Source organism: Lithobates pipiens, unplaced genomic scaffold (genome assembly GCF_037356315.1).
Source record: "Lithobates pipiens isolate NorthernLeopardFrog02 unplaced genomic scaffold, aLitPip1_a1.2 Scaffold_25, whole genome shotgun sequence".
NCBI classification, from domain to species: domain Eukaryota; kingdom Metazoa; phylum Chordata; class Amphibia; order Anura; family Ranidae; genus Lithobates; species Lithobates pipiens.
In genome coordinates this window covers 6,944,084-6,966,739 of record NW_027507787.1, presented here as the reverse complement: position 1 = coordinate 6,966,739, position 22,656 = coordinate 6,944,084, and the positions used below count along the sequence as shown (strand labels likewise).

Here is a 22,656-nt window from a genome sequence, read left to right as displayed (position 1 = left end):
AGTTCAGGTTGACATGTACTAGTAGAGTTGTCATTATTCAGATGGAAAAAAGGATTTTATTTTCTAATTTTACATTAAGTGGATGAATTTATCACATTGCAAATTTGGTTATGCACAATTTTATTGAGTACATTAAATTATATTTATTTATTTTAAAAATGTAATGTTGATTTACATCTTTATCCTTGCTTACACCTTATAAGTGTTTGTATAGTTGCTTATGATTCATCTTTCACACATAAATATGTATAAAATATATTTATAATGGTCAAAACATATAGATCTTACTCTCAAAACTGCAATTTGAAAAAAAAAATCACAATAAATAGCCTACCCTTACTTATAAAGTGCAAAATGGCATGTACACATATATATAATACAATTATATTAACATTCAAAATGTAATAAAATTCATAACTATCAAACCATATATGTATACAGTGCAAGTATATATTGGGTGCATAAATGATTGTCCATGTCAAATCCACATACAGTTGCAAAAAAAAAAAAAGTATGTGAACCTTTTGGAATGATATGGATTTCTACACAAATTGGTCATAAAATGTGATCTGATCTTCATGTAAGTCACAATAATAGACAATCACAGTCTGCTTAAACTAATAACACGCAAAGAATTCAATGTTACCATGTTTTTATTGAACACACATGTAAACATTCACACAAGTATTGTTGTGACTTAGATGAAGATCAGATCACATTTTATGACCAATTTGTATAGAAATCCATATCATTCCAAAGGGGTAAAGAAAAAAGTGAGATTGTGCTATGGATTAAACCAGAAAACAAATGGGTATGAGCTGCCTCTACTTAATACCTCCTCCCAAATGGGGGGGATAAAGCTTATGAAAAAAGGGGAAGTAGACTTGGAGCTATACCTTAAAGACACCTGTTTTCATAACCTTAAAGTGGATAATAAATTTTTTATATATTATCCACTTTAAGGTCATGAAAACCGGTGCCTTTAAGGTATAGCGCCAAGTCTACTTCCCCTTTTTTCATAATCATTCCAAAAGGGTTCACATACTTTTTTTTTTGCAACTGTAAAAGCCATTTGTGCAAGTATACAGATGACCAACCTTCAATAAAGTGCAACCTCAAATATGTTACAAAAAATCTTCCATTTCTGTCTCCCAACTCTCACCTCCTGGCAACCTCCACCTGAGGACACTCCAAACTCTTTTAGGGATTGACTCACTGAATAATAGTGACTACTTAAATTATTAAGTAGGTCTACTGTGCTTATGAAACTTTCCATAGAACCCAGTCCTCTTCTTATTCCCATCTCCAGCAATATACATGAATTGATTGTATGTCTATCAGGATAGCACTATACATAGTGTGAACTGTGTTTATTAAACACTTTGCGTACGGGGCAACTTTTTAATTTTTCAAACATGTTAAAATTCGCATTTTTTGCTAGAAAACTGAACCACAACCATTATATCTTTTCTGAAAGCCAAGACCTAGAATAAAATGGTGGCATTTGTTTGATGCACGATGTAGAGCCCCTGCGCGGGCGTGATACTTTCTACAATTTGACAAATAGCCAAATTACCATTTATCTACCTCTACATTTATAATGTTTGTAAATTTCTGTTGCAATAAAGTTTGTTTTGGTACCAGAAAATGGTGGCATTTGAAATGTAATTTATATTGCACAATATTTGCTGCGCTATTTGTCAAACCCATATTTTTTAGGGGAAAAAATACACTAAAATGCATTTTTTTTTGTATATCCCTGGAGTTGGGAAAATGGGAGTCATAAGAAGATAAAGGTCTTAAGGTTATATGGAAAGAACCATAGCTGTGGTAGACCTATTTATTATCTCAATATAGTCAATATTATTTGGTGAGTTGACCTCCTGACACACCCCCCCACAAAAAAAAAAAAAAAAAGAGGTTGAAATGGCTTCAAGTGGAGATTGCCACAAAGTGGGAGTTAGGAGACAGAGATGGAAGATCTTTTCCAATACTTTATATTGAAAGCTGCACTTTATTGAAGATGGGTCACTGATATAAATGTTGCATTTTAACGACGATTTCTCATCTATGTACTTACAATAATGGGTTTCATGTAGATTTGAAACAGAAAATCATTTTATTTATACACTTTCACTGTGTACACATATGGCTTGATATTTATGGATTTATTTGCATGTTGATTCTTAACGTCACTTTTCTAGTATTATATATTTTTACACATTATTTTGCAAGTTTGTACATTATTTTGCACGATTCTCCTTTCCCCGGCCAGCGCTCGTGCCCCCATAGCAAACCGCTTGCTATGGGGGGTACCCAAGCAGGCTCTCTTACGAGCCGCTGCTCTGTGTGTCCATTCACACATGGCGCATGGCTCTGCCCCACCCCAGGAAGAGACCTGAGAGTGCCGCTGCTCTAGTGCACATCACTGGGCACAAGATAGGGCTCATGTAAGTATTAGGGGGGCTGTTGCACACATGATGCATAATGGTAAAAAAAAAAAAAAAAACCTTGAGTCTTTACAACCACATTAAGGATAACTGTACTTTTTTATTTTATTATTATTTTTTTTTTTAACTAAATGACTGGAAAGGTGCTCAAAAGCAACTCAAAGCTTGGGGCTCAGAATAACTCAAGCTTTAGAGAACTTTTCAGTACGTCAGTATTTCAAGTGGGTTTTGCATCCTCATACAAGTTTTTGGAAATGCAAAACGTGCATGAAACTGTTCGAATGCAGGTCAAAAGGTGGTCAACTGCACTTGTCAATTAATTCTGAATTATCTCAGGAGGGGGCATAAACTGATTACATCAAAACAAGCTCTTACTTTGGTGCTGTTTAACAAACCTGTAAGCAACAAACAATGAAATGTATGTTTCAGACCCTATGCAATATTCTGAGCAGATATGCCACAGAAAATGGATTTAGCCACCCACAGAACTGAACATGTCAAGCTGATGTCTACTACAAAGGTAGAAAATATATTTTCCTATAGTCTGTTTGACAAAATAAAAAATAATAACTGAACACAGCTAAAAGAATGTCCAAATTCAATAGTTTACATGAAAGGGGACTTTGAAAATGACCTCCTGGACTTGATCTCCCCTCTCCCCTGTCCTGTCCTGACCTGGCCACCTCTGTCTACAACAATTTGCTCTCATCATCACTAGATGCACTTGCTCCTCTAACCACATGCAGAATCAGGCCCCGACTGTTACAACCCTGGCAAACTGACAACACTAGAAATTTCAAGAGACATTATCATGCTCTTGAACGATTGTGGTGTAAAACCAAATGCCTTCAAGATTTCACCCTATATAAATTTGCCCTTCTAAAATACAATTCCTGCCCCCATGCTGCCAAACAAGCCTACTTTGTTTCTCTTATTAATACTTTGTCATCCAGTCCACGTCAGCTATTCGCAACCTTTAACTCTCTGGTTTGTCCCCCACACCCTCTACCTTGCTCACTGCCCAAGAGATTGCCAATCACTTCAAAGACAAGATTGACACCTCCATTGTGGGTACATCTTCCCCACCCAACATACCTTGCCTAACGGCCCATTCAACACTCTCCTCTTTTGAATTGGCTACTACTGAAGAGGTTACAAAACTTTTCTCAGATGCCCACCTAACCAATTGTCCCTTGGATCCTGTTCCCTCAATACTACTACGGCCACCCTCTTCTTCTGTCCTATGCTCCCTCACTCACATCTTCAATCACTCCCATACTTAAAAAAGCCCTCACTGGACCCCACCAATCTAAGCAACTTAAGACCCATCTCATTGCTCCCATTCATCTCTAAACTTCTAGAATGCTTAGTGTACAACCATCTTAGCTCCCACCTCAGTAAAAAAATAACCTTCTTGACCCATTACAGTCTGGCTTTTGCTTGCAGCACTCCACGGAAACTGCGTTACTAAAACTCACTAACGATTTACTAACTGCTAAAACCAACAGCCAGTACTCCATACTCCTACTACTTGACCTCTCTGTGGCCTTTGATACTGTTGACCACCCGCTCCTTCTCAATAAACTACATTACCTTGGCCTCCGAGATTCTGCTCTATCCTGGCTCTCTGCCTATCTATCACAGCGCTCCTTCAGTGTCACCTACAGCTCTGTCTCCTCCTCTCCATTGCCTCTTTCTGTGGGGGTCCCCCAAGGCTCTGTTTTTGGATCCCTGCTCTTTTCTATCTACACCTCATCCCTTGGTCACTCGATAACCACCCATGACTTCCAATACCACTTATACACCGATGACACACATTTGTCTACTCCTCAACTCCCTCCTTCAGTCTCCTCCCGCATTACTAACTGAAATATCAGCATGGATGTCGCACCACTTCCTTAAACAAAATCTCTCTAAAACTGAGCTATTATTCCCCCCTGCACATGCCCCCCTCCATGACTTTTCCAACAAAATCAACAATGCAACTATCACACCAGGGTACTAGGTGTAATCCTAGACTCTGACCTGTCATTTCAGCCCCAAATCCAACGGTTATCAAAAGTTTGTAGAATTCACCTCTGTAACATCTCTAAAATTTGTCCCTTTTTAACAAATGAAACCACCAAGCTCCTCATTCGCTCCCTCGTTATCTCTCGCCTTGACTATTGCAACTCCCTTCTCATTGGCCTGCTTCTCCATAGGCTATCCCCTCTTCAGTCTATCATGAATGCTGCTGCCAGACTTATTTATCCACCTTACCAACCGCTCAGTGTCTGCCAACCCTCTCCTCCAATCCCTAAACTGGCTCCCAATCACCCAGCAAATTAAATTCAAAATACTAACCACAACATACAAAGCCATTCACAACTCAAGCTACATCACCAATCTTGTCTCCAAATATAACCCAAATCGTCCTCTCCACTCTTCTCAAGACCTCATACTCCCATGCTTGTCTCCAGGATTTCTCCAGGGCCTCTTCCATCCTCTGGAACTCACTACCTCCACTGGTTCAGCTATCCCCTACTCTTGCTACCTTCAGGCGATCCCTGAAAACTCATCTCTTCAGGAAAGCCTGTCTCGTCTCCAAATAATCTCCTACTACTTCCATCAGCTCATTCCCCACAGTTACAACCTTTTGTACCACCTGCCCCACCCTATTAGATTGTAACCCTATTAGGTTCTGGGCAGGGCCATCTTAATTCTCTTCTATTTTATTGTATTGCAATTGTATTGTCTCCTTTTATATTGTAAAGCTCTACATAAACTGTTGGCGCTATACAAATCCTGAATAATAATAGATATCACGCAGAGGTCTTTTATAGGGCTCACATTTTGCTTCAAATAAACTCAGCCTTATTCTTTGTCACGTTCCACCTGTATATTATACACCACAGTGTAACTACAAAAACCAACACAGAAAACAAACACATGACAGTGAAAAAAGGAGGAAGGGCAAGGAAAGCTTTTGAAATGGGGACAACCAGTCAGAAAGCACAAGGTTACATGCGGAAAAGCAAGCAAGCTGGCAATGAGGAGCCACATAAAGACAATAGCGACAAAAACAGCCAATTTGAGTCAGGACTCCTGGTTAAAGCTGAAATCAAAGAACAAATTACACACTACACAATAAGAGAAACAGGAAAAAACAAACAATGGAAACCCCTTGGCAGCTGGAACAGCTACAAGTGGCCAAAATGTAAATATCTACAAATCACGATGTTAAATTGCTGTAGCATTCCAGCGGGAAAGGGGTTTAGACTAGTGACCTATTTTATTTTATATATATATATATATCCTCGTATGTTGTCATTGTTCCACACAGGGTATCATCACAAGGACAGTTATAGAAGGAAGAGGAAGCCCACAGAAGCTTCTAGTGCATGCAGAACTGGGAGGATCCATACCTTGGCCCATTCTATTCGTCCTTGTTGCAATTTAGAGAGAGAAGTAATCTATGTGAGTAATTTCAGAGGCTTTGAAAAAAGTTTGTTCCCTTTATCTAAGCTGACAGGCGGGTAAAGTTATACTACATTTTATCTGTTCCATTTGGTCTATGTAGATCCTTCACTTTAGCTTTCTGCTCTCTCCAAAATCAAACCTAGTACTATACAAATTCGCCAGATACCATATAGCAAATATGTGCAGTTGGGAGAATTACTTTTATCATTACATTTCCAGTGGACTTCCCTTTACCCCAAAAGTCTATTCTGCATGTCATTCTGAATCTTTTTTCTACAGTGGTACTCAAAAAAAATAGCTAATTCATCAATTATACATAATTCATTTTAAAGCAGGAATAAACCCAAAAGCTTACATGTTTATATTGCAGCTTACCAATTCTTACATGTGATGGCTGCATTAATTTTATTTTTTAGGCTTTCTTCTATTTTCATTTGGTGATCCTGCCAGTAAGTCTGTTGTTTTTCAAAAGAATAAGTTCTCTAGCAGAATGCATCAGTTACAGAGATGAGACACACCATTTAACAATAGGCGGGTTGCTTACAATGACCAGCTTTTAGTTATTTATGTAAAACCTTTATCCCAAAAGGAAAAAAAAAAACAGTTTGCTGTAACTGATTAAAGTATTAGCTGGAGTTTTTCTAAATCTGCTAGTACACCTAACACTCCCCTCTCCCCAGACTGAAAATGCTGCTATCCAATGGTGTCCCCCTGTGCTTCATCCAGAGTGGGGGCTCTTTAATACAGGAGGTGTGTTACTGGCAAGATCACCAGGTGAAAAACGAGGGGAAAAAACGTATGCAGCCCCACATCTAATGATTGGTAAGCTGCTAAATATATGATTTTTGGGGTTATTACCGCTTTAAGTAATTGTGATCTGAATATCAATAGGAGGTGCTCTCCAGCTAAAGCTTATGCCAAACCGTTACATGTTCTGCAGAATGTATGCTTGTTTTTGATATATTACAAACACAAATTGTCTATAAAAGGAACAGAATTCAAATGTGTTAATACCTTTTACCAAGTAATTTTTTTTATTTTTTTTTCCATATTTGCCCTAGATACTCACCTTTTGTGCTGCTCCTCTGCAATTATGTTCATCTTTGGGAGAATGGCAAGCATGACGTGGTAGACTCTTTTAGGTACAAGGTTGGTGATGAAATATGGCATTTGATTATGCTACAGTATACTCTTGTTTATTATTATTATTACTTTTACTGCTGAATGGCCACATACTGACCAGGCTACCTACAATAAAGTAGTTCTTGGCTCCATTCCTCAGGTAACCCAACTGATCATGTATTCTTTACCTTGGATAAATTATACTATATTTCTGGATCAGTAATTACCACTGATCCTAAAAACTGGTGGTGTCCCAAGCAACATTTATGTGATAAGCTTTACCGTTTTGATTCTCCAGAATCACAGTTCTGCAGCAATTCGATGGGTTAGCTAATGTGACCACATACTGTATAAAAAGAAATAGTCTACATCAGGGATCTGCAATTAGCGGACCTCCAGCTGCTGCAAAACTACAAGTCCCATCATGCCTCTGTCTTTGGGTGTCATGCTTGTGGCTTTTAGAGTCTTGCTATGCCTCATGGGACTTGTAGTTCTGGAGGTCCGCTAATTGCATATCCCTGGTCTACATATTCAGAATATATTACATAGGTTGAAAAAGACACAAGTCTATCTAGTTCAACCAACAGAAAAAAAAAAAGAAAAAATAAGAAAAAAAACCCCACATACACAATCCTATACCCACAGTTGATAAAGAGAAAGGCAAAAAGCCCAATTAAGCAAGATCCAATTTGCCCTGCAGGGGACAGAATTATTTCATGATCCCCCAGGAAGCAACTATATATTCCCTAGATCAACAAAGCCATGGTGTCATTAACTATAAGTGTTAATTTCCAGTTATATTTTTGCATTAAGGAATGCATCCAGCCCTTTTTAAAAACAATCTTCTGAGCTGGACAAAATGAGTTCTTGAGGGAGCTTATTCCACATCTTCACAGCTTTTACTGTGAAGAAGCCTTTCTGTATTTGGAGGTTAAATCTCTTTTCCTTCAGCTGTAAACTCTTAATCGCCTCTTCTCAAGAGAGAATACATTCTGTGTTAATGCCACCGTGGCAGGGCTCTGCAGCAGCTGGCCTGTATGAAAGCTAGCTTAATAACAGAGATGGAAGAAATCAGTTTTCCACATGAAAAATGTTTGACCATTATAAATACTTGTACATATCACACTGTGTAATTGTATCGGAAATAAGCAGATACCATTTTGGAACAAACGGTGGCTTAGAATAAGATCATTAGTATGATTTTCTATCTCTAACAAAAATATTTTCTAGTAGAAGATTATGGCTTTTGTTCAGGTTTTAACTACCACATAAAAAAGCCAAATGGCAATGATGACATTCAGAAACTTGATAAACTATTACAGTGGTTATTCACATTATCAATGGAAACTGAGGGAAAATACCCTGTCAAGGAAGAGGATGAACTAAGTGTGGGACTGTTACTTCACACTACCTTGCACAGACTACGGTCGAGCAATAACACAGAACATTAACCTCTATTTCCAAGGATCTCTCATGGGCATTTAGAAGCAGTTTATGTGAAGTCATGGGAATACCACTTAAAAACTTGTGGGAATGATGAGACTAAATCAATTCACAAAAATCAATACACGCTTGTATATACTGATGTCCAGACGCAGCTCATCCACCTGCTCTGGTCAACAATATTTGTAACAAAAACAGTGTAGTGAAACGCCTCATCATATTCTAAAATGAATAGTATATTACTATAAAAAGAATATATATAAAATCCTGTGTTCAGAAATTGCATTAAAAAATTCATATGGTCCAACTTCCATAAAAAAACACCACGTGTCTTCACTCTTCGTGCATCAGTGTGCATCCACCACCAACTGAAGGACCTGCTCACCTCAATCTTATCACAACACGCTCATCAATATTATCCCACTTTTGCCGCTCCTTAGGGTTCACCACCTCAATCCTACTTGGTTTACACAGGACAACCATCTCATCTACTTCCCAGTGTAATCATAGGGCTCCAAACATTTTTAAAATGTATTCAATACATCCCAAAAAGCATTACACTTACAAGAACACAACTTTAAAAGTGCTTTACAGATACCGTATTTATCGGGGTATAACACGCACCGGCGTATAACACGCACCCCAAGTTTAAGAGGGCATTTTAAGGAAAAAAGTTTTAGGAGGGAAGTTTAAGGGAAAAAAAAACTTACATTTAAATGCCCGTCAATGCAGCCTTATCAGTGTGCATCTGCAGCCTTGTCCATCATTGCAGAATGATCAGTGTCATTTGCAGCTTGCCCACCGCTGTTTGCAGCCTTGCAGAGTGCCATTTGCAGCTTGCCAGTGTCATTTCCAGCTCGCCCAGCGCCGTTTGCAGCCTTCCATGTTTAAATATCCCGCCGCCGAGACGGACCGAGTCAGCGGCGCCGAAAAATGCCGAGCGGCGCCGAAAAAGACCGAGCCGTCTGCTCGGCTCCGCTCGTAGTCCCACCTCCCTGCTGTTTCTGGAGCGAGCGCTGCCGAAAAAGACCGAGCCGACTCTACTGTGTATTTGGCTTGGCTCGGCTCGCAGTCCCGCCCAGTATGAGCGGGACTGCAAGCTGAGCCGAGCACACAATAGAGTCGGCTCGGTCTTCTTCAGCAGCGCTCGCTCCAGAAACAGCAGGGAGGCGGGACTACGAGCGGAGCCGTGCAGGTGGCTCGGTCTTTTTCGGCACTGCTCGGTATTTTTCGGCGGTGCTCTGTCTTTTTCGGCGGCGCTCGGTCTTTTTGCCTCACAGACAGTGGGGATCGGCGTATAACACGCACCCACGACTTTCCCCCGATTTTAAGGGGGAAAAACTGCGTGTTAGACGCCGATAAATACGGTAGTTTTGCCAGCTCACCACCACCCTTTGTGAGACTCCGGCATGATGTTACAGGCTTGGCTATTCTCCCCCCCCCCCCCCCCCCCGACGCGTTGCACCCCGTGGATTGGGCTTCCTCATTAGGCCATGGTGGTTTTTGTTACCTGCTTTTCCCTCTTTTTTTCTTATTTTATGGAAGTTGGACCATTTTTGACTACAATTTTCTTTTTATATTGATATTTATTTTCGAATGTGATGCGCTATTGCTCTACACTGTTTTGGTTATAAATGTACTTGTTTAGTGTTGTGGAATCACTGTACAGTGTTTGGCAACGCTTATAATATTGTGGATTTTGTTAGTCATAATCAACGCAATTATTATATGTGTCACCACCTTATCAGTCAACAATATTAGTACTTCAACCAAGCTTCAATTACACACGAATACCCATGAACTGCAGCACTTCTGGCAGTGCGGGACTGAGAAGAATGACAGCAGTTGGGATTTCAAACCTTCAGACCGTTGACGTGGCTGCGGGATCCCTGACAGTTGAGGATCACCAGCGGTAGGTACAGTGGGGTGGGGGGGTCTGGTGTCACCTTTACAGTTTTTCTGAGACTTCCCACCTCTTAAGTATATCAGGCATGAACTTTGACACACAGTCATGGAGCTTTTATACAAAAATGACTGCGATGAAGTCAATGGACAAAACATGTCAGGCATGCTAGAGCTGGGGTTTGTAATATTTGACTATGTTTTAAATAAATCTGAGTTATTCTATGTTGGTTTTAGTTTTTTAACTCTTAATTACTGTGTATAACCTTCCTGTTGCTAAAGGCATTTACCTGTAGAACTGATGATTGGGAGACTGTACCACAAGCATTCATAGACCTTCAAAAATGCGTATCTGATGTTTCCAGTGAGTGCTGAATTTGATGGATATTTTTGTGTGATTAAAAGCTCAACTGTTGAAGTTCCACTAATAAGGTTAAGGCCCCATTCACGCTTGTGAATGAGGTCATCAGTGATTACACGTAGGAGACCCATAAGGGGTTTCTCGTGAAAAGCTGTGTCCGGCAGTCCCTTTGAAAGCAATGGGAGGTAGTTAATTGTGGCCACTTGCAAGTTTTCACTCATGGAGCAATTACCTGCGAATGATCGAGTCTGAACGCAGAATATCTCCATTAGCAATTACATGAGTGGCTCTGATTAGCTGCGGGTGCTGTTGGCTTTCCATTGGGCTGCTGGCACAGCTAATCACTGGGGTTACCTACTGGGTTTCCTGTATGTAATCACTAATGGCCACATTCTCTAGTGTGAATGGGGCCTAAGTGCCACACTGCACAATCTGTAGACTGCAGGTCTGTAGGCTGATCCGTAGAGCTAGCCAAAACTGGAACTGTGGTCGGAGTTAAGATATAAGGTATGTTTGTATATGATATAGGTTTGGGGAATGCCTATTCAAAACTCATCTGTCACTATATTTGTCAGGGAAAAGTCTATCTAGGCACGCAGCTTTTTAAAGAACAGTCCTTAGCCTGTTACATTTAAAATATAACCAAAATTGTACCCAGGATTTGAGGCAAGAAAAGCCAGAGGGGCTGCTTAAAAGATACACATCTCTTTTAGAGTAGGTATTCAAAAACTGAGAATGCTTTTAATTGAAGTTCCTAGTATTTCAATTTAGGGGAACACTGCGTGTAATGAATCAGTATGTAAAATTGTCATGACCAGCAAAGGTGAATACAAGATTGTGAAAAAGCAGAATTTTCATACACCATAACTTGACAATTAACGTTTTTTTTCCTTCTACGTGGTTTGGCTAAAATTGTACAAATGTGTCCATGTGTCTTCTTATATCATAAAACTCCTTAAAAAGCAAAATGTACGTAGGGGAAAATAGGATTTTTATAACGGCTTACCTGTAAAATCCTTTTCTTTGATGTACATCAGGGGACACAGAGCCATAGTAATTACTATGTGGGTTATACCGGACCGACAGGTGCTGGGCACTGGCATGCCCCTAAAGGCGTGTACTCCCCTATATAACCCCCCCCATTACTGGGAGTCCTCAGTTTTGTAGCCAAGCAATACAAGTGTATCCCAAAGAAGGGAGGGACCGCTGTGTCCCCTGATGTACATCAAAGAAAAGGATTTTACAGGTAATCTGTTTTAAAAATCCTATTTTCTTTTCTTACAGCAGGGGACACAGAGCCATAGTAATTACTATGTGGTATGTCCCATAGCAATGGCAACTGAAGGGGGAAGCAGAAAAAAAAACCAGGAGGCCAGAAGACTCTTACTGCAGCCTGCAGTCTACTGCGCCCAACGGCAATATCCTCATGACCTTTAATATTGATTTGATAAAATCTGATAAATATATGAACCAAAGACCAAGTCACAGCCTTATATATCTGAGCCATAGAGGTCTGATGACGCACCACCTAAGAGGCACTAATCGCTCTGGATGAGTGTGCTCTTAACCTGAATTTTCTTCTTGAAGCTGAAGCTTTAATAATCACTTGACAAATCCATTTGGAAAATAGTGGATCTTGACGCTGCCTATCCACATCTTGGACCCTCTGGTAGTACAAACAAAGCCTGTGTTTTGCGAGCCTGAGCAGTTGCCCTTAAGTAGACACTGATCGCTCTTACTACATCAAGAGAATGTAGCGACTTCTCTTCCCCAGAGTAAGGCTCTGGGGAGAAAGAAGTAAGAATATCTTGGTTTAAATGAAAACCTGTTACCACTTTGGTAGGAATTCAGGATGAGGACATGAAACCACTTCATCCTTATGCATGATGAAATCTGGCTCTTACAAGACAGAGCCGCTAGTTTCGATACTTTTCTAGCAGAAGAAATGGCAACCAGAAAAGATTATCTTTCTTGTCAAAGAACCCAGGCAATTGCTCATAAAGGTTCGAACAGCTGATTCAGCAAAGCCGATAAGACCAATTTTAAATCCCAAGGATTTAGAGGTGCCTTGATAGGGGGAATAAACCATGTTACCCCCTGAATAAGCTACGCACCAAGAGTGGGAAGCAAGAGGCCATAGGAAAGAACAATGACATGGATCTGGCTCTTGATAGAAGTCAAGGCCAGCTTCATTTCAGATGCCATATGCAGGAATCCTGCCTATGACATACTTCCTGGACCTTCGCAGGACCTTTCCCCTCACCCAAACGAGTGGGGGTTGTCCTTCATGAGAAGGCTTTAGCATTCCGCTTTGTGGGCTTTCTGCCCCAAGATTCTGGTGGTGCCCTTGGGGACTTTCCCTTGAACCTGATGGGTTGAGGCCGTCGAGACTGCCCCAGGCATAGGAGAGGCAGCACGATAAAAGGAGAAATGTTTGAACTTCTTTTTACTGGTAAAGAGTGCTTTTATCCTATTAGTGGTCTTTTTGATGTACTTATCCACGCTAAATGGCCATACCACAGGAAGGGAAACAAACTGGCTAAGAGCTTCCACATGGTGCTTCGGCTGATCAATATTTCAGCCACAGAACTCTGCGAGAATGCACTAGTCCAAGCATAAGCCATAAGGCTTAAATGATAGAGTCTTCCATAGCATCTACTTGTGCGTCAGATACACCAGCCCATTGCTGGGCCTGCTGATCAGGTAGAATTTCAGGTATCTCAACAAACTGTTCCTTAACCATTTGGAGTCCACATTTTTCAATGAGTTAGCGCGACTCAAAATGTGCTCCACCAAAATGGTGGAGCAGACGTTAAAGGGTCAATGGACTGATACACCAACTGCAGCAAGAACCATCTGTGCTACTGAACTGCAAAAGACATCTGGTCTTAAAAAGGAAGTTCCAACTTTAATTTGCTGGATCCTTTAACATCAGTGCATTATCTACCGGACATGTGAGACTCTGCTCACTGAGGTGATTTCAGCATCAATTGCTGCAACCCATTTTCTTCATAGAAATGCTCCCATTTAGAATACATAAGCTATGCACGAATAGGAAAAAGCATCCCCAGATGGGGTAGGTTCTAATGAACCCAATTATAGGTAGATGCCTCAAGAGCCTGTGCTGAAGTCAACAAAAGGGTTAAGTAAGGGAGTACACAAGCACTTGACTTGTGATACTACTCCTACCATCTTAGGATACTCCAAAGAGCAAAAATAAGTATCTTCCAATATTTTGGTAAGATCTACCTGATACCCAGCATCCTGCACCTCAATAAAAGGGCCCTGAGGACTAGATGGGAATCTGCTATATTTAGTCCTACTATGGAGAGACATCATAGTATTAATCTTCTTTTCAAACTTTTAAATGGTGGAAGAAACAAACCCGTTTGTATGATATATACAGGGACTGAAGTGTTCTACCCCTGATAGCTCAATTTGACTAGCCGTATCCCTCTCAGAGGAGGATGACATTCTTTTGTAAATGCATTTAGTTTACAAAGCAAAAAATTACCTTTTGGAGAAGTTCCTGGTCTCATTACCATTCATAGTCTGAAGCATAAAGCAGAGGCACTCTGCAAAATAATGTACATTGCTAGGCTATAGTTCAGCACCATTAGCTGCTATTAACCCTAGCTATAGTAAAGTATAATGTGCCAAAAGAGTAAGTCTGTGTACACTAACCTGCCCAAGCCATCCAGCAGCAGCTTTCACACATACAGCGCTCAGACCAGTTTCCTCCACATGTGGCCGGCGTCTGACGCTGTTAGTCACGCCCCTGCAAATTATGGCCCCTTTCCTTTCAAGGAAGGTGTTTCCCGTGCTTAGCGGCGTCCTGTGGAACTTTAAGCATGGCAAAGGAGGGGTAAATCCTCCGCCGAGCGGCCGCGGTCTGCCCTTTGGAAAAAAAAAAAAGAAAGAAAAGAAGCGACTGTTCTGGCATGTCCCTTGAAAGGGGAATAAAGCCAATCTGGGGGCACAGAAAGAGACCAGACCCCCTTTTCTTACCAGAGGGTCTGTTCCAGCTGGAGGAGAGGAGAGTGAAGGCTTCTGCTGTTTCCAGCGTCAGGACGCTAAGTGCTCAATACAGCTCCCAGTGGTGACACATAGTCATGACAACACTATACATAGAAGGAGAAATTCCTGAGAAAATCTCCCTTACCTTATCCTCGCAGCAGGGTTTTATCAGAGATAAAGACCCAATTTTCACCCTTCACGGTAGGCTCCGAGACCTTACAGGAAACCTTCAGGAACCGGGGAACCCCAGGTTATCCCACAAGCATGGACCTGCGACAGCACCCTGCCAGTAAAAACTTTATGGCCTCACTACCAAAAAGTACTGGATCCCAGGGCCCAGCTCTCTAAAGAGAAGCGTTCGCAAGCAAAACCTCATTTCTTTGGACACGAGGGCTGGGTTCATTTAGCCCATGAAAAGACAGCAGAACGGATCCGGTCAGCATCGCTAGCCCTCATCAAGGTTTACTACCCATGGAGCTCAGCACAGCATATCTTTATTCGTGACCAACACCTTAGACACTGGAGAAAAAACTGAGGACTCCCAGTAATGGGAGGGGTTATATAGGGGAGTACATGCCTTTAGGGGCGTGCCAGTGTACAGCCCCTGTCGGTCTGATATAACACACATAGTAATTACTATGGTTCTGTGTCTCCTGATGTAAGAAAATAAAACCGAATATAGTATATAGAAGCTAAATTTGCATTACCAATTCACATGCATAAAGGACAAGCATTGCTTTTTGATCTGCAGAACATGGTTCTACATGCCCCTTCCAGAACTGCACTTTTTTGAGTATTTTGTAGAGTAAAATTAACAATTAATCAACATAATCAATGCTACATGTGAGGGAAAGCAGTAGTTGAATGCTATAATATCATCAGATTCATAGGACTGATGCAGTGATGGGAGGACCTGTATCTTCTATTCCCCAGACAAGCTTTAAGTGGGTGTAAAAAATGAATATGATTCCATGTGTACAAATCCTCTAGCTAATCTTAACAATTTTCTTCTAAAATGCTAAGCTCATGTGTCAGTGTCTTATAAAGCAAGAGCTGTATGGAGGGCATGAGACAGTGAAATTACTGTAAATGTGTCATTATTATTACAACGTGAAGGAATAATATACAGTTATTGTTGCCATAGCAAAACGAGCAGCTCTTTACTTAACTGAAAATATACGCTAGGTTCTATATATATATAGTTCATTATCCAGTACAATTCGCTGGGCTAATATGCCACTCAGCTTCAAATGATGAGCATTGCTAATACAATCAGTAACTTTTATTTTGAACTAGTCACTTTTATACACGAGCCAAGGCCAAAACTTGGAGGATGAATTGCTGAACCGATCTGTAGCAATATTCATGAAAATATATGAAAGCAAGCAGTTTAAAAGGAGATGAACTTTCACTGATCAAGCAAACTATTAGTGACGGTTCACACAGGGGCGGCTTCAAAGTCGCCTGACTCTCGTCCAACTCTGAAGCTGCCCTGTACAGCCCAACTTCAGCGCGGCTTGCAAAATGACTTCTGTATAGAAGTCAATGCAAGCTGCTCCGAAGTCACCCTCAAGTAGTAAAGGAACCTTTTTCTAAGTTGGAGCGACTTTAGTCGCTCCTATTACAATGGTTCAATTGCAATGCATGGAGCGCGACTTGAAAGGGATATAAAAAGACATCCAAGGAATTGAGAATGCCAATCAGCAGTGTTCAAACTCGAATCAAGAAGTGGAAAAAGGAGGGGTTCTGTTGCAACCAAACAAACAACGGTCAGGATGACCAACTACATTTTCAGCCACAACTGGCAGTAACAATTGTTGGAGATGCAAAGAAAAACCCAAAGAATAACTTCAGGTCAAATCCAAGACTCTGTGAAAATGTGGTTTGGCTGTTTCAAGATGCACAATAAGGAGGCACTTGAATAAAGATGAGCTGCATGGTCAAGCCACCAGAAGAAAATCATTACAACGCAAATGCCACAAAGTATCCTGCTTACAATACACCAAATAGCACAGAGACTATCTCAAACCTTCTGGCACAAAGTCATTTGGAGTTATGAGACCAAAATTGAGCTTTTTGGTCACAACCATAAACACTACATTTGGAGAGGAGTCAACAAGGCCTATGATGAAAGGTACACCATTCCTACTGTGAAACACGGAAGTGAATCGCTGATGTTTTGGGGATGTGTGAGCTACAGCGGCACATGAAATTTGGTCAAAATTGTTGGCAAGATGAATGCTGTATGTTATCAAAAAATATTGGAGGAACATTTGCATTCATCAGCCAGGAAGCTGCGCATAGGACGTACTTGGACATTCCAACATGACAATGATCCAAAACACAAGGCCAAGTCGACCCATCATTGGCTAAAGCAGGGCTCGACAAAACCCGGTCGCCAGGTCGCATTGGCGACTAGAAATAGCGACCTCGCGCCTGGGGCAGCACAGCTGGGGGTATCCTGTGTCTGTGGACCCCCCCAGCGTGATCGCGTCGGGCCGTTCCGCCGGCGGCCGAAAATTTAGGCCGCAGCTTTGAGGCCTTCTGCGGTCCTATGATTCCTTATGGAATCTGGCGCCCTCTTGTGGTCGCCGTTGGTATGACAAACCAGCAATGTTAATGAAGATTCCTCTGCCTGTATTATATTACCTGCCTCTTCTTCCCTTTATTTAGAACCCCCTAAACATTATATATATTTTTTATTCTAACACCCTAGAGAATAAAATGGTGGTTGTTGCAATACTGTCTGTCACACCGTATTTGTGCAGCGGACTTACAAGCGCACTTTTGTTGGGAAAAATAATTTAGTTAATAAAAAAATAAGACAACAGTAAAGTTAGCCCAATTATTTTTTATATTGTGAAAGATAATGTTACGCCGAGTAAATTGATACCCAACATGTCACGCTTCAAAATTGCACCCGCTCATGGAATGGCGACAAACTTTTACCCTTTAAAATCTCCATAGGCGACGTTTAAAAAAATTCTACAGGTTGCACGTTTTGAGTTACAGAGGAGGTCTGGGGTAGAATTATTGCTCTCGCTCTACCGATCACGGCGCTACCTCCTATGTGTGGTTCGAACACCGATTTTTATATGCGGGCAGGACAGGGCGCGTTTAAAAATTATTATTTTTTCTGCTTTATTTTAACTTTTTTTTTTTCCACTGTTCTTTTAAAAAAAATGTTGTGTCACTTTTATTCTTATTACAAGGAATGTAAAAATCCCTTGTAATAGAAAAAGCATGACAGGTCCTCTTAAATATGAGATCTGGGGTCAGAGAGACCTCGGATCTCATATTTACACTAAAATGCAATTGAAAAAAAAATTGTCATTTGAAAAAAATAAAATGTCCCTCTAAGAGCTATGGGCAATGACTTGGAGACGGGGGGGCGGCGACGGCGCTGCTATCTTCCCCTCACTCGTCTCCATGTCAGGCCAGGGACAGGTCCGGATCGTCGTCACGGACCTGGCTCCTAACTTTTTAAGCTGGCTCCTAGATTCCAAGCAAATTTGTCAACCCCTGGGCTAAAGCAAAATAAAGTGAAGGCTCTGGAGTGGCCATCTCGGTCTGCTGACCTCTATAACATTGAGCCACTCTGGGGAGATCTCAAACGTGCAGTTCATGCAAGACAGAATTTACAGGAACTGGAGGCTTTTTGCCAAGAGGAATGGGCAGGTTTTACCATCTGAAATGATAAAGAGCCTCATCCACAAATACCCCAAAATACTTCAAGCTGTCATTGATGTTAAAGAGTGCAATAGGCGGTATTAAGAAATGGGGTATGTAAACTTATGAGCACAACTGTGTGTGTGTGTGTGTGTGTATACACACACACACACACACACACACACAGTATCTCACAAAAGTGAGTGCACCCCTCAAAATGTTTGTAAATATTTTATTATATCTATTCGTGTGACAACACTGAATAAATGACACTTTGCTACAATGTGTAGTGAGTGTAAAGCTTGTATAACTGTCAATTTGCTGTCCCCTCAAAATAACAACACACAGCCATTAATGTCTAAACTGCTAGCAGCAAAGTGAGTACACCCCTAAGTGAAAATTTCCAAATTAGGGCGAATTAGCCATTTACACTAATGAGTCACATGAGAACGGGGAGGGAAACAAGGTCTCAGGTGTGTTAAATTTGGTGTAATTGCTCTCACTCTCTCATACTGGTCACTGGAAGTTCAACATGACACCTTATGGAATTCAGTCATAATGACAAGGTTTTGGAGGCTGCTCCCGAGGTATCTGCAGGCAACCCATACGTAAGACTTTTTTTTTATGACAAGTCTCATTAACAAAACAAACAAAAATGTTAAGGGGAGAAGAGCTATCATCCATTAGAAATGTTATCCTTCACATTTATGAGCTACGATACCTTAACTATTACTATAGAATGTGCTATGCTTGCTCAAGACAAACTCTCTTGTGGAACAGATTGTAATGTCTTCCTGATAAGAATAATACAATAATGAACACCAGTTTCGCAGATGGTTTACCAAAGTCAACAAGCATCTCATTCACCAACAATTCTTTCCTCTCTTTTTTACCTATTGTTCAGCCATACATCATACACACATGCAGTAGCATACAGTCTTTACATGTCTACTTACTCAAACTAATCACCTTCAACCAAACCTCAAGAGGCACCAAAAACTGGTCAGTCTAGTTGTCAAAAATGCCAAGCATATACAAATATTTCCAATTTATAAGCCCTTTAGTATAACTAAAAAGGTGTGAGCACCTATAAAATGTATGCATTGTATCAGTGCCATCTCTTCAGACTGGTGGTTCTTAACCAACAGTCCTCAAACCACCGCTACGCAACAGACCCACTGACTACCATCTGCGGTACCCCAGCAGAGAGAAACCATTATAAACAGAAATTATAAAATGCTTCATTTTTTTTATTCTGGGAATTATCATCACACAGATTTTAGATTATGTTAATGAAATGTGTTAGACAGTTGGTATATTAAAGGCAGCCCTCGCACCTTAAAAAAAAAAAAGTTGTAAAACAGTCCATGTTGTTGGGGAAAGTTGAGAACTGCTGCTTATAATGGTTTGGCAACTTGTACAATAAGTGATGGATCACGCAAATAAATAAATATCATGTAAGCCATTAGAAGACAAATTTTGTATTTCACTCAATTTAAACATACAAGTTATCTGTCCCACAAAAACTGCCTGTAGTCTGGCACTTAAGTGTCTTAGCTTCGTTTACAGCATTTACATTTTATGACATTTGGATACATCTTTTGTTTATCCTTGTCAACTAAAAGTTTCTATAATACTGTTTGGTTTCAGCTCCCAATAGGTCCTTTTTCTTGCCACACATGTAGTTATACTTTTAAGCATACCTGCAATTCGGTAAGATTCTTTAATGCTTCTTTTGAAAGCAAACAGATGCATAAGTCCCATATTACTGTACTTTCCCTCAACCCAAATTTAGGTCAGAAAAGGGCAGTCAGTAAAGGAAACTGCCTGTTGAAAAGGTGTCTACACCTGGCCTTTGGACTTGAGACATAACATCACACTATTAAGGGGGTAACAAAGAATGCCATGCACTCATGACCAAAACACATGAGGAAGGACAATGTACATGAGGCAGGGAGGAGAGCGGCAATATTCACATGAATGCAGTAGGGGATGGACAGACATATGGGAAACATAGTCACACATCACAGCTGAATTTAAGCCATATTGATGTAGGCTTCAACAATGGCATTAACAGTTCTGTGGATTATTGGAGATAATATATCATCTTCTTTGGCTATATCATTACAACCCCCCTCTTTAGTCTAGAAGAGCAGCCTATAATACAAGCCCTTTAAACTGCACAATGCTGTGTGCGTAGAGGTCTCTGGGGAATGTAATCAACTGTTAACTGGAACACAAGGTATCCTGTGCCACTGACATTTTTCTTTTTTTTTTTTCTTACCCTGTGCAGTTGTGTAATGTTGAGCAAATGCATAGAAAACTGTCTGTTATAAGTAGATCATTGGCCTCTTTGCTGGTCTGTTACTATTGCTCTACAAAGGGGTCAATGAGATTCAGTCATTCATAATAATACCCTAATGAATGCATCATCCCACCCTCCCCTCCCCCACTGTTGCCCCATTCACAGTCTGTCTTCGAGCACGTACTTCTGTTTGTCACGGGTGTCACGAGCTTTTGCGCGGTTCTGGCGGTTGGCCGAAGCTGGGATGGAGTGAACAGACGAGCTCTTTTTGCTTGAGGAGTGTGAAGAGTGCGAGGAGTGAGAGAGGCTGGCACGAGACTGGCTGGCATTGTGGTCGAATTGCATCAGGCAGAAGATGAGGTCAGAGGGCACCATCTCAAATTCATAAGGAGGATTTGTGATAACATACCTGGAAAACAAAAGCAAATTTCTCTGACATGAAGTGTAAAATCAATAAACTATCCAGATTGTTAGGTGCTCAATATACAAAGTACACTTCAATACTACTAGTTACTCACTACATAGCAGAACAAAAAAAAATTACTTTATTGTAACCTTATCTAATGTCTACTTACCTTTTCGTACATTGACTTGGTGCATTTAAGTGTGCATCACGTAGTCGATATATACCGAAGCAAAGCATATTGTATGTTTTCAGAGCTTTGCAATACAAATCCCCATAACATCCACCATCCTGCAAAAGGAAAAACATGAAATTAGATGTCTACAAGACTGTATGCGAAGTCGCTGCAAAATCATTTTAAAAGGCTAAAAATAAAACCTAATGTGGCTCATGGTCAAAGTTAAAAAAAACTATAAATAAGAAAAGAGCTTTTAGAAAATATAAAAATGAAGAAACGCTATCATCGTTTAAATGTTAAAAAGAATATACCAGTATATGTAAAAAGAAAATCAAGGATGCAAAAATTCAAAACGAACATCAGATTGCAAAAGATAGTAGGACAAAACCCCCAATAAATATTCTAATATATTAATAGTAAAAGGTCAGGTCTGAGCTAGGCCCTTTACAAAATAATTTGGAGTGGGTGACTGGGGACAAAGAAAAGGCAAATGTATTAAATACTTTCTTCAGCTCTGTGTATACAAAGGAGCATGGGGGGAGCTCCAGTAGATAACAGGGATGGTATTATCACAGTCCTGAATCATCCACAATGGCTCAAAAGTGATATTATCAAAAACTATTTAGACAGAATAAAGCACCTGGACCAGATGGCATCCACCAACAGATCCTAAAAGAATTGAGCTCTGAGATTTAAAAGCCATTGTTTCTAATTTTTAGGGACTCGTTAAGGACTGGAATAGTACCACTGGATTGGCATAGGGCCAATGTGGTGCCTATATTTAAAAAGGGATCAAAGTCTTTACCAAATAACTATAGACCTAGTTTAACTTCTATAGTCAGGAAGATACTGGAGAGTTTAATAAAAGACCACATAGATGAAAAAATACCACATAGAGGTGGGAAAAAATAGTTTAAGCAACAGACGGCATGGATTCTTGAAAGACAGAAGTTGTCAAACAAACCTGATTTCGTTTGATGGGTAAAACCTTGGACAGAGGGGTGGTGGTGGACATGCTATACTTGGATTTTTCAAAAGCGTTTGACACAGTTCCCCACACATGGCTAATGTGTAAGGTAAACTCTACAGGCTTGGAATGATCAATTTGTAAATGGATAGAAAACTGGCTAAAAGACAGAATTCAGAGAGTAATGGTTAATGATTCTTACTCTGAATGGTCTAAGGTCATTAGTGGTGTACCCCAAGGTTCAGTGTTGGGACCCTTACTTTTTAACATCTTTATTAATTATATAGGGCAGTGATGGCGAACCTTGACACCCCAGATGTTTTGGAACTACATTTCCCATGATGCTCAAGCATACTGCAGCGTGGATGAGCATCATGGGA

The 22,656-nt window shown here is 40.5% G+C and overlaps 1 protein-coding gene across 28 annotated transcripts in view; it reads right to left on the bottom strand.

Moving 5' to 3' along the window:
- KCNMA1 (potassium calcium-activated channel subfamily M alpha 1) overlaps positions 1 to 22,656 on the bottom strand; it is a 908,686-nt gene that overhangs the window by 4,611 nt on the left and 881,419 nt on the right. For 25 of the 28 annotated variants that reach the window (XM_077453994.1, XM_077453993.1, XM_077453995.1 and 22 more), the window contains 3 exons: positions 21,304 to 21,422; positions 20,913 to 21,137; positions 5,855 to 5,874 (listed from right to left, as the gene is read on the bottom strand). In XM_077453994.1, the coding sequence (XP_077310120.1) occupies positions 5,855 to 5,874; positions 20,913 to 21,137; positions 21,304 to 21,422 (364 nt within the window). Of the gene's footprint in view, positions 1 to 5,854; positions 5,875 to 19,888; positions 21,138 to 21,303; positions 21,423 to 22,656 lie in introns of those variants that run through there. The other 3 variants (XM_077454003.1, XM_077454002.1, XM_077454022.1) reach the window with 2 other exon arrangements.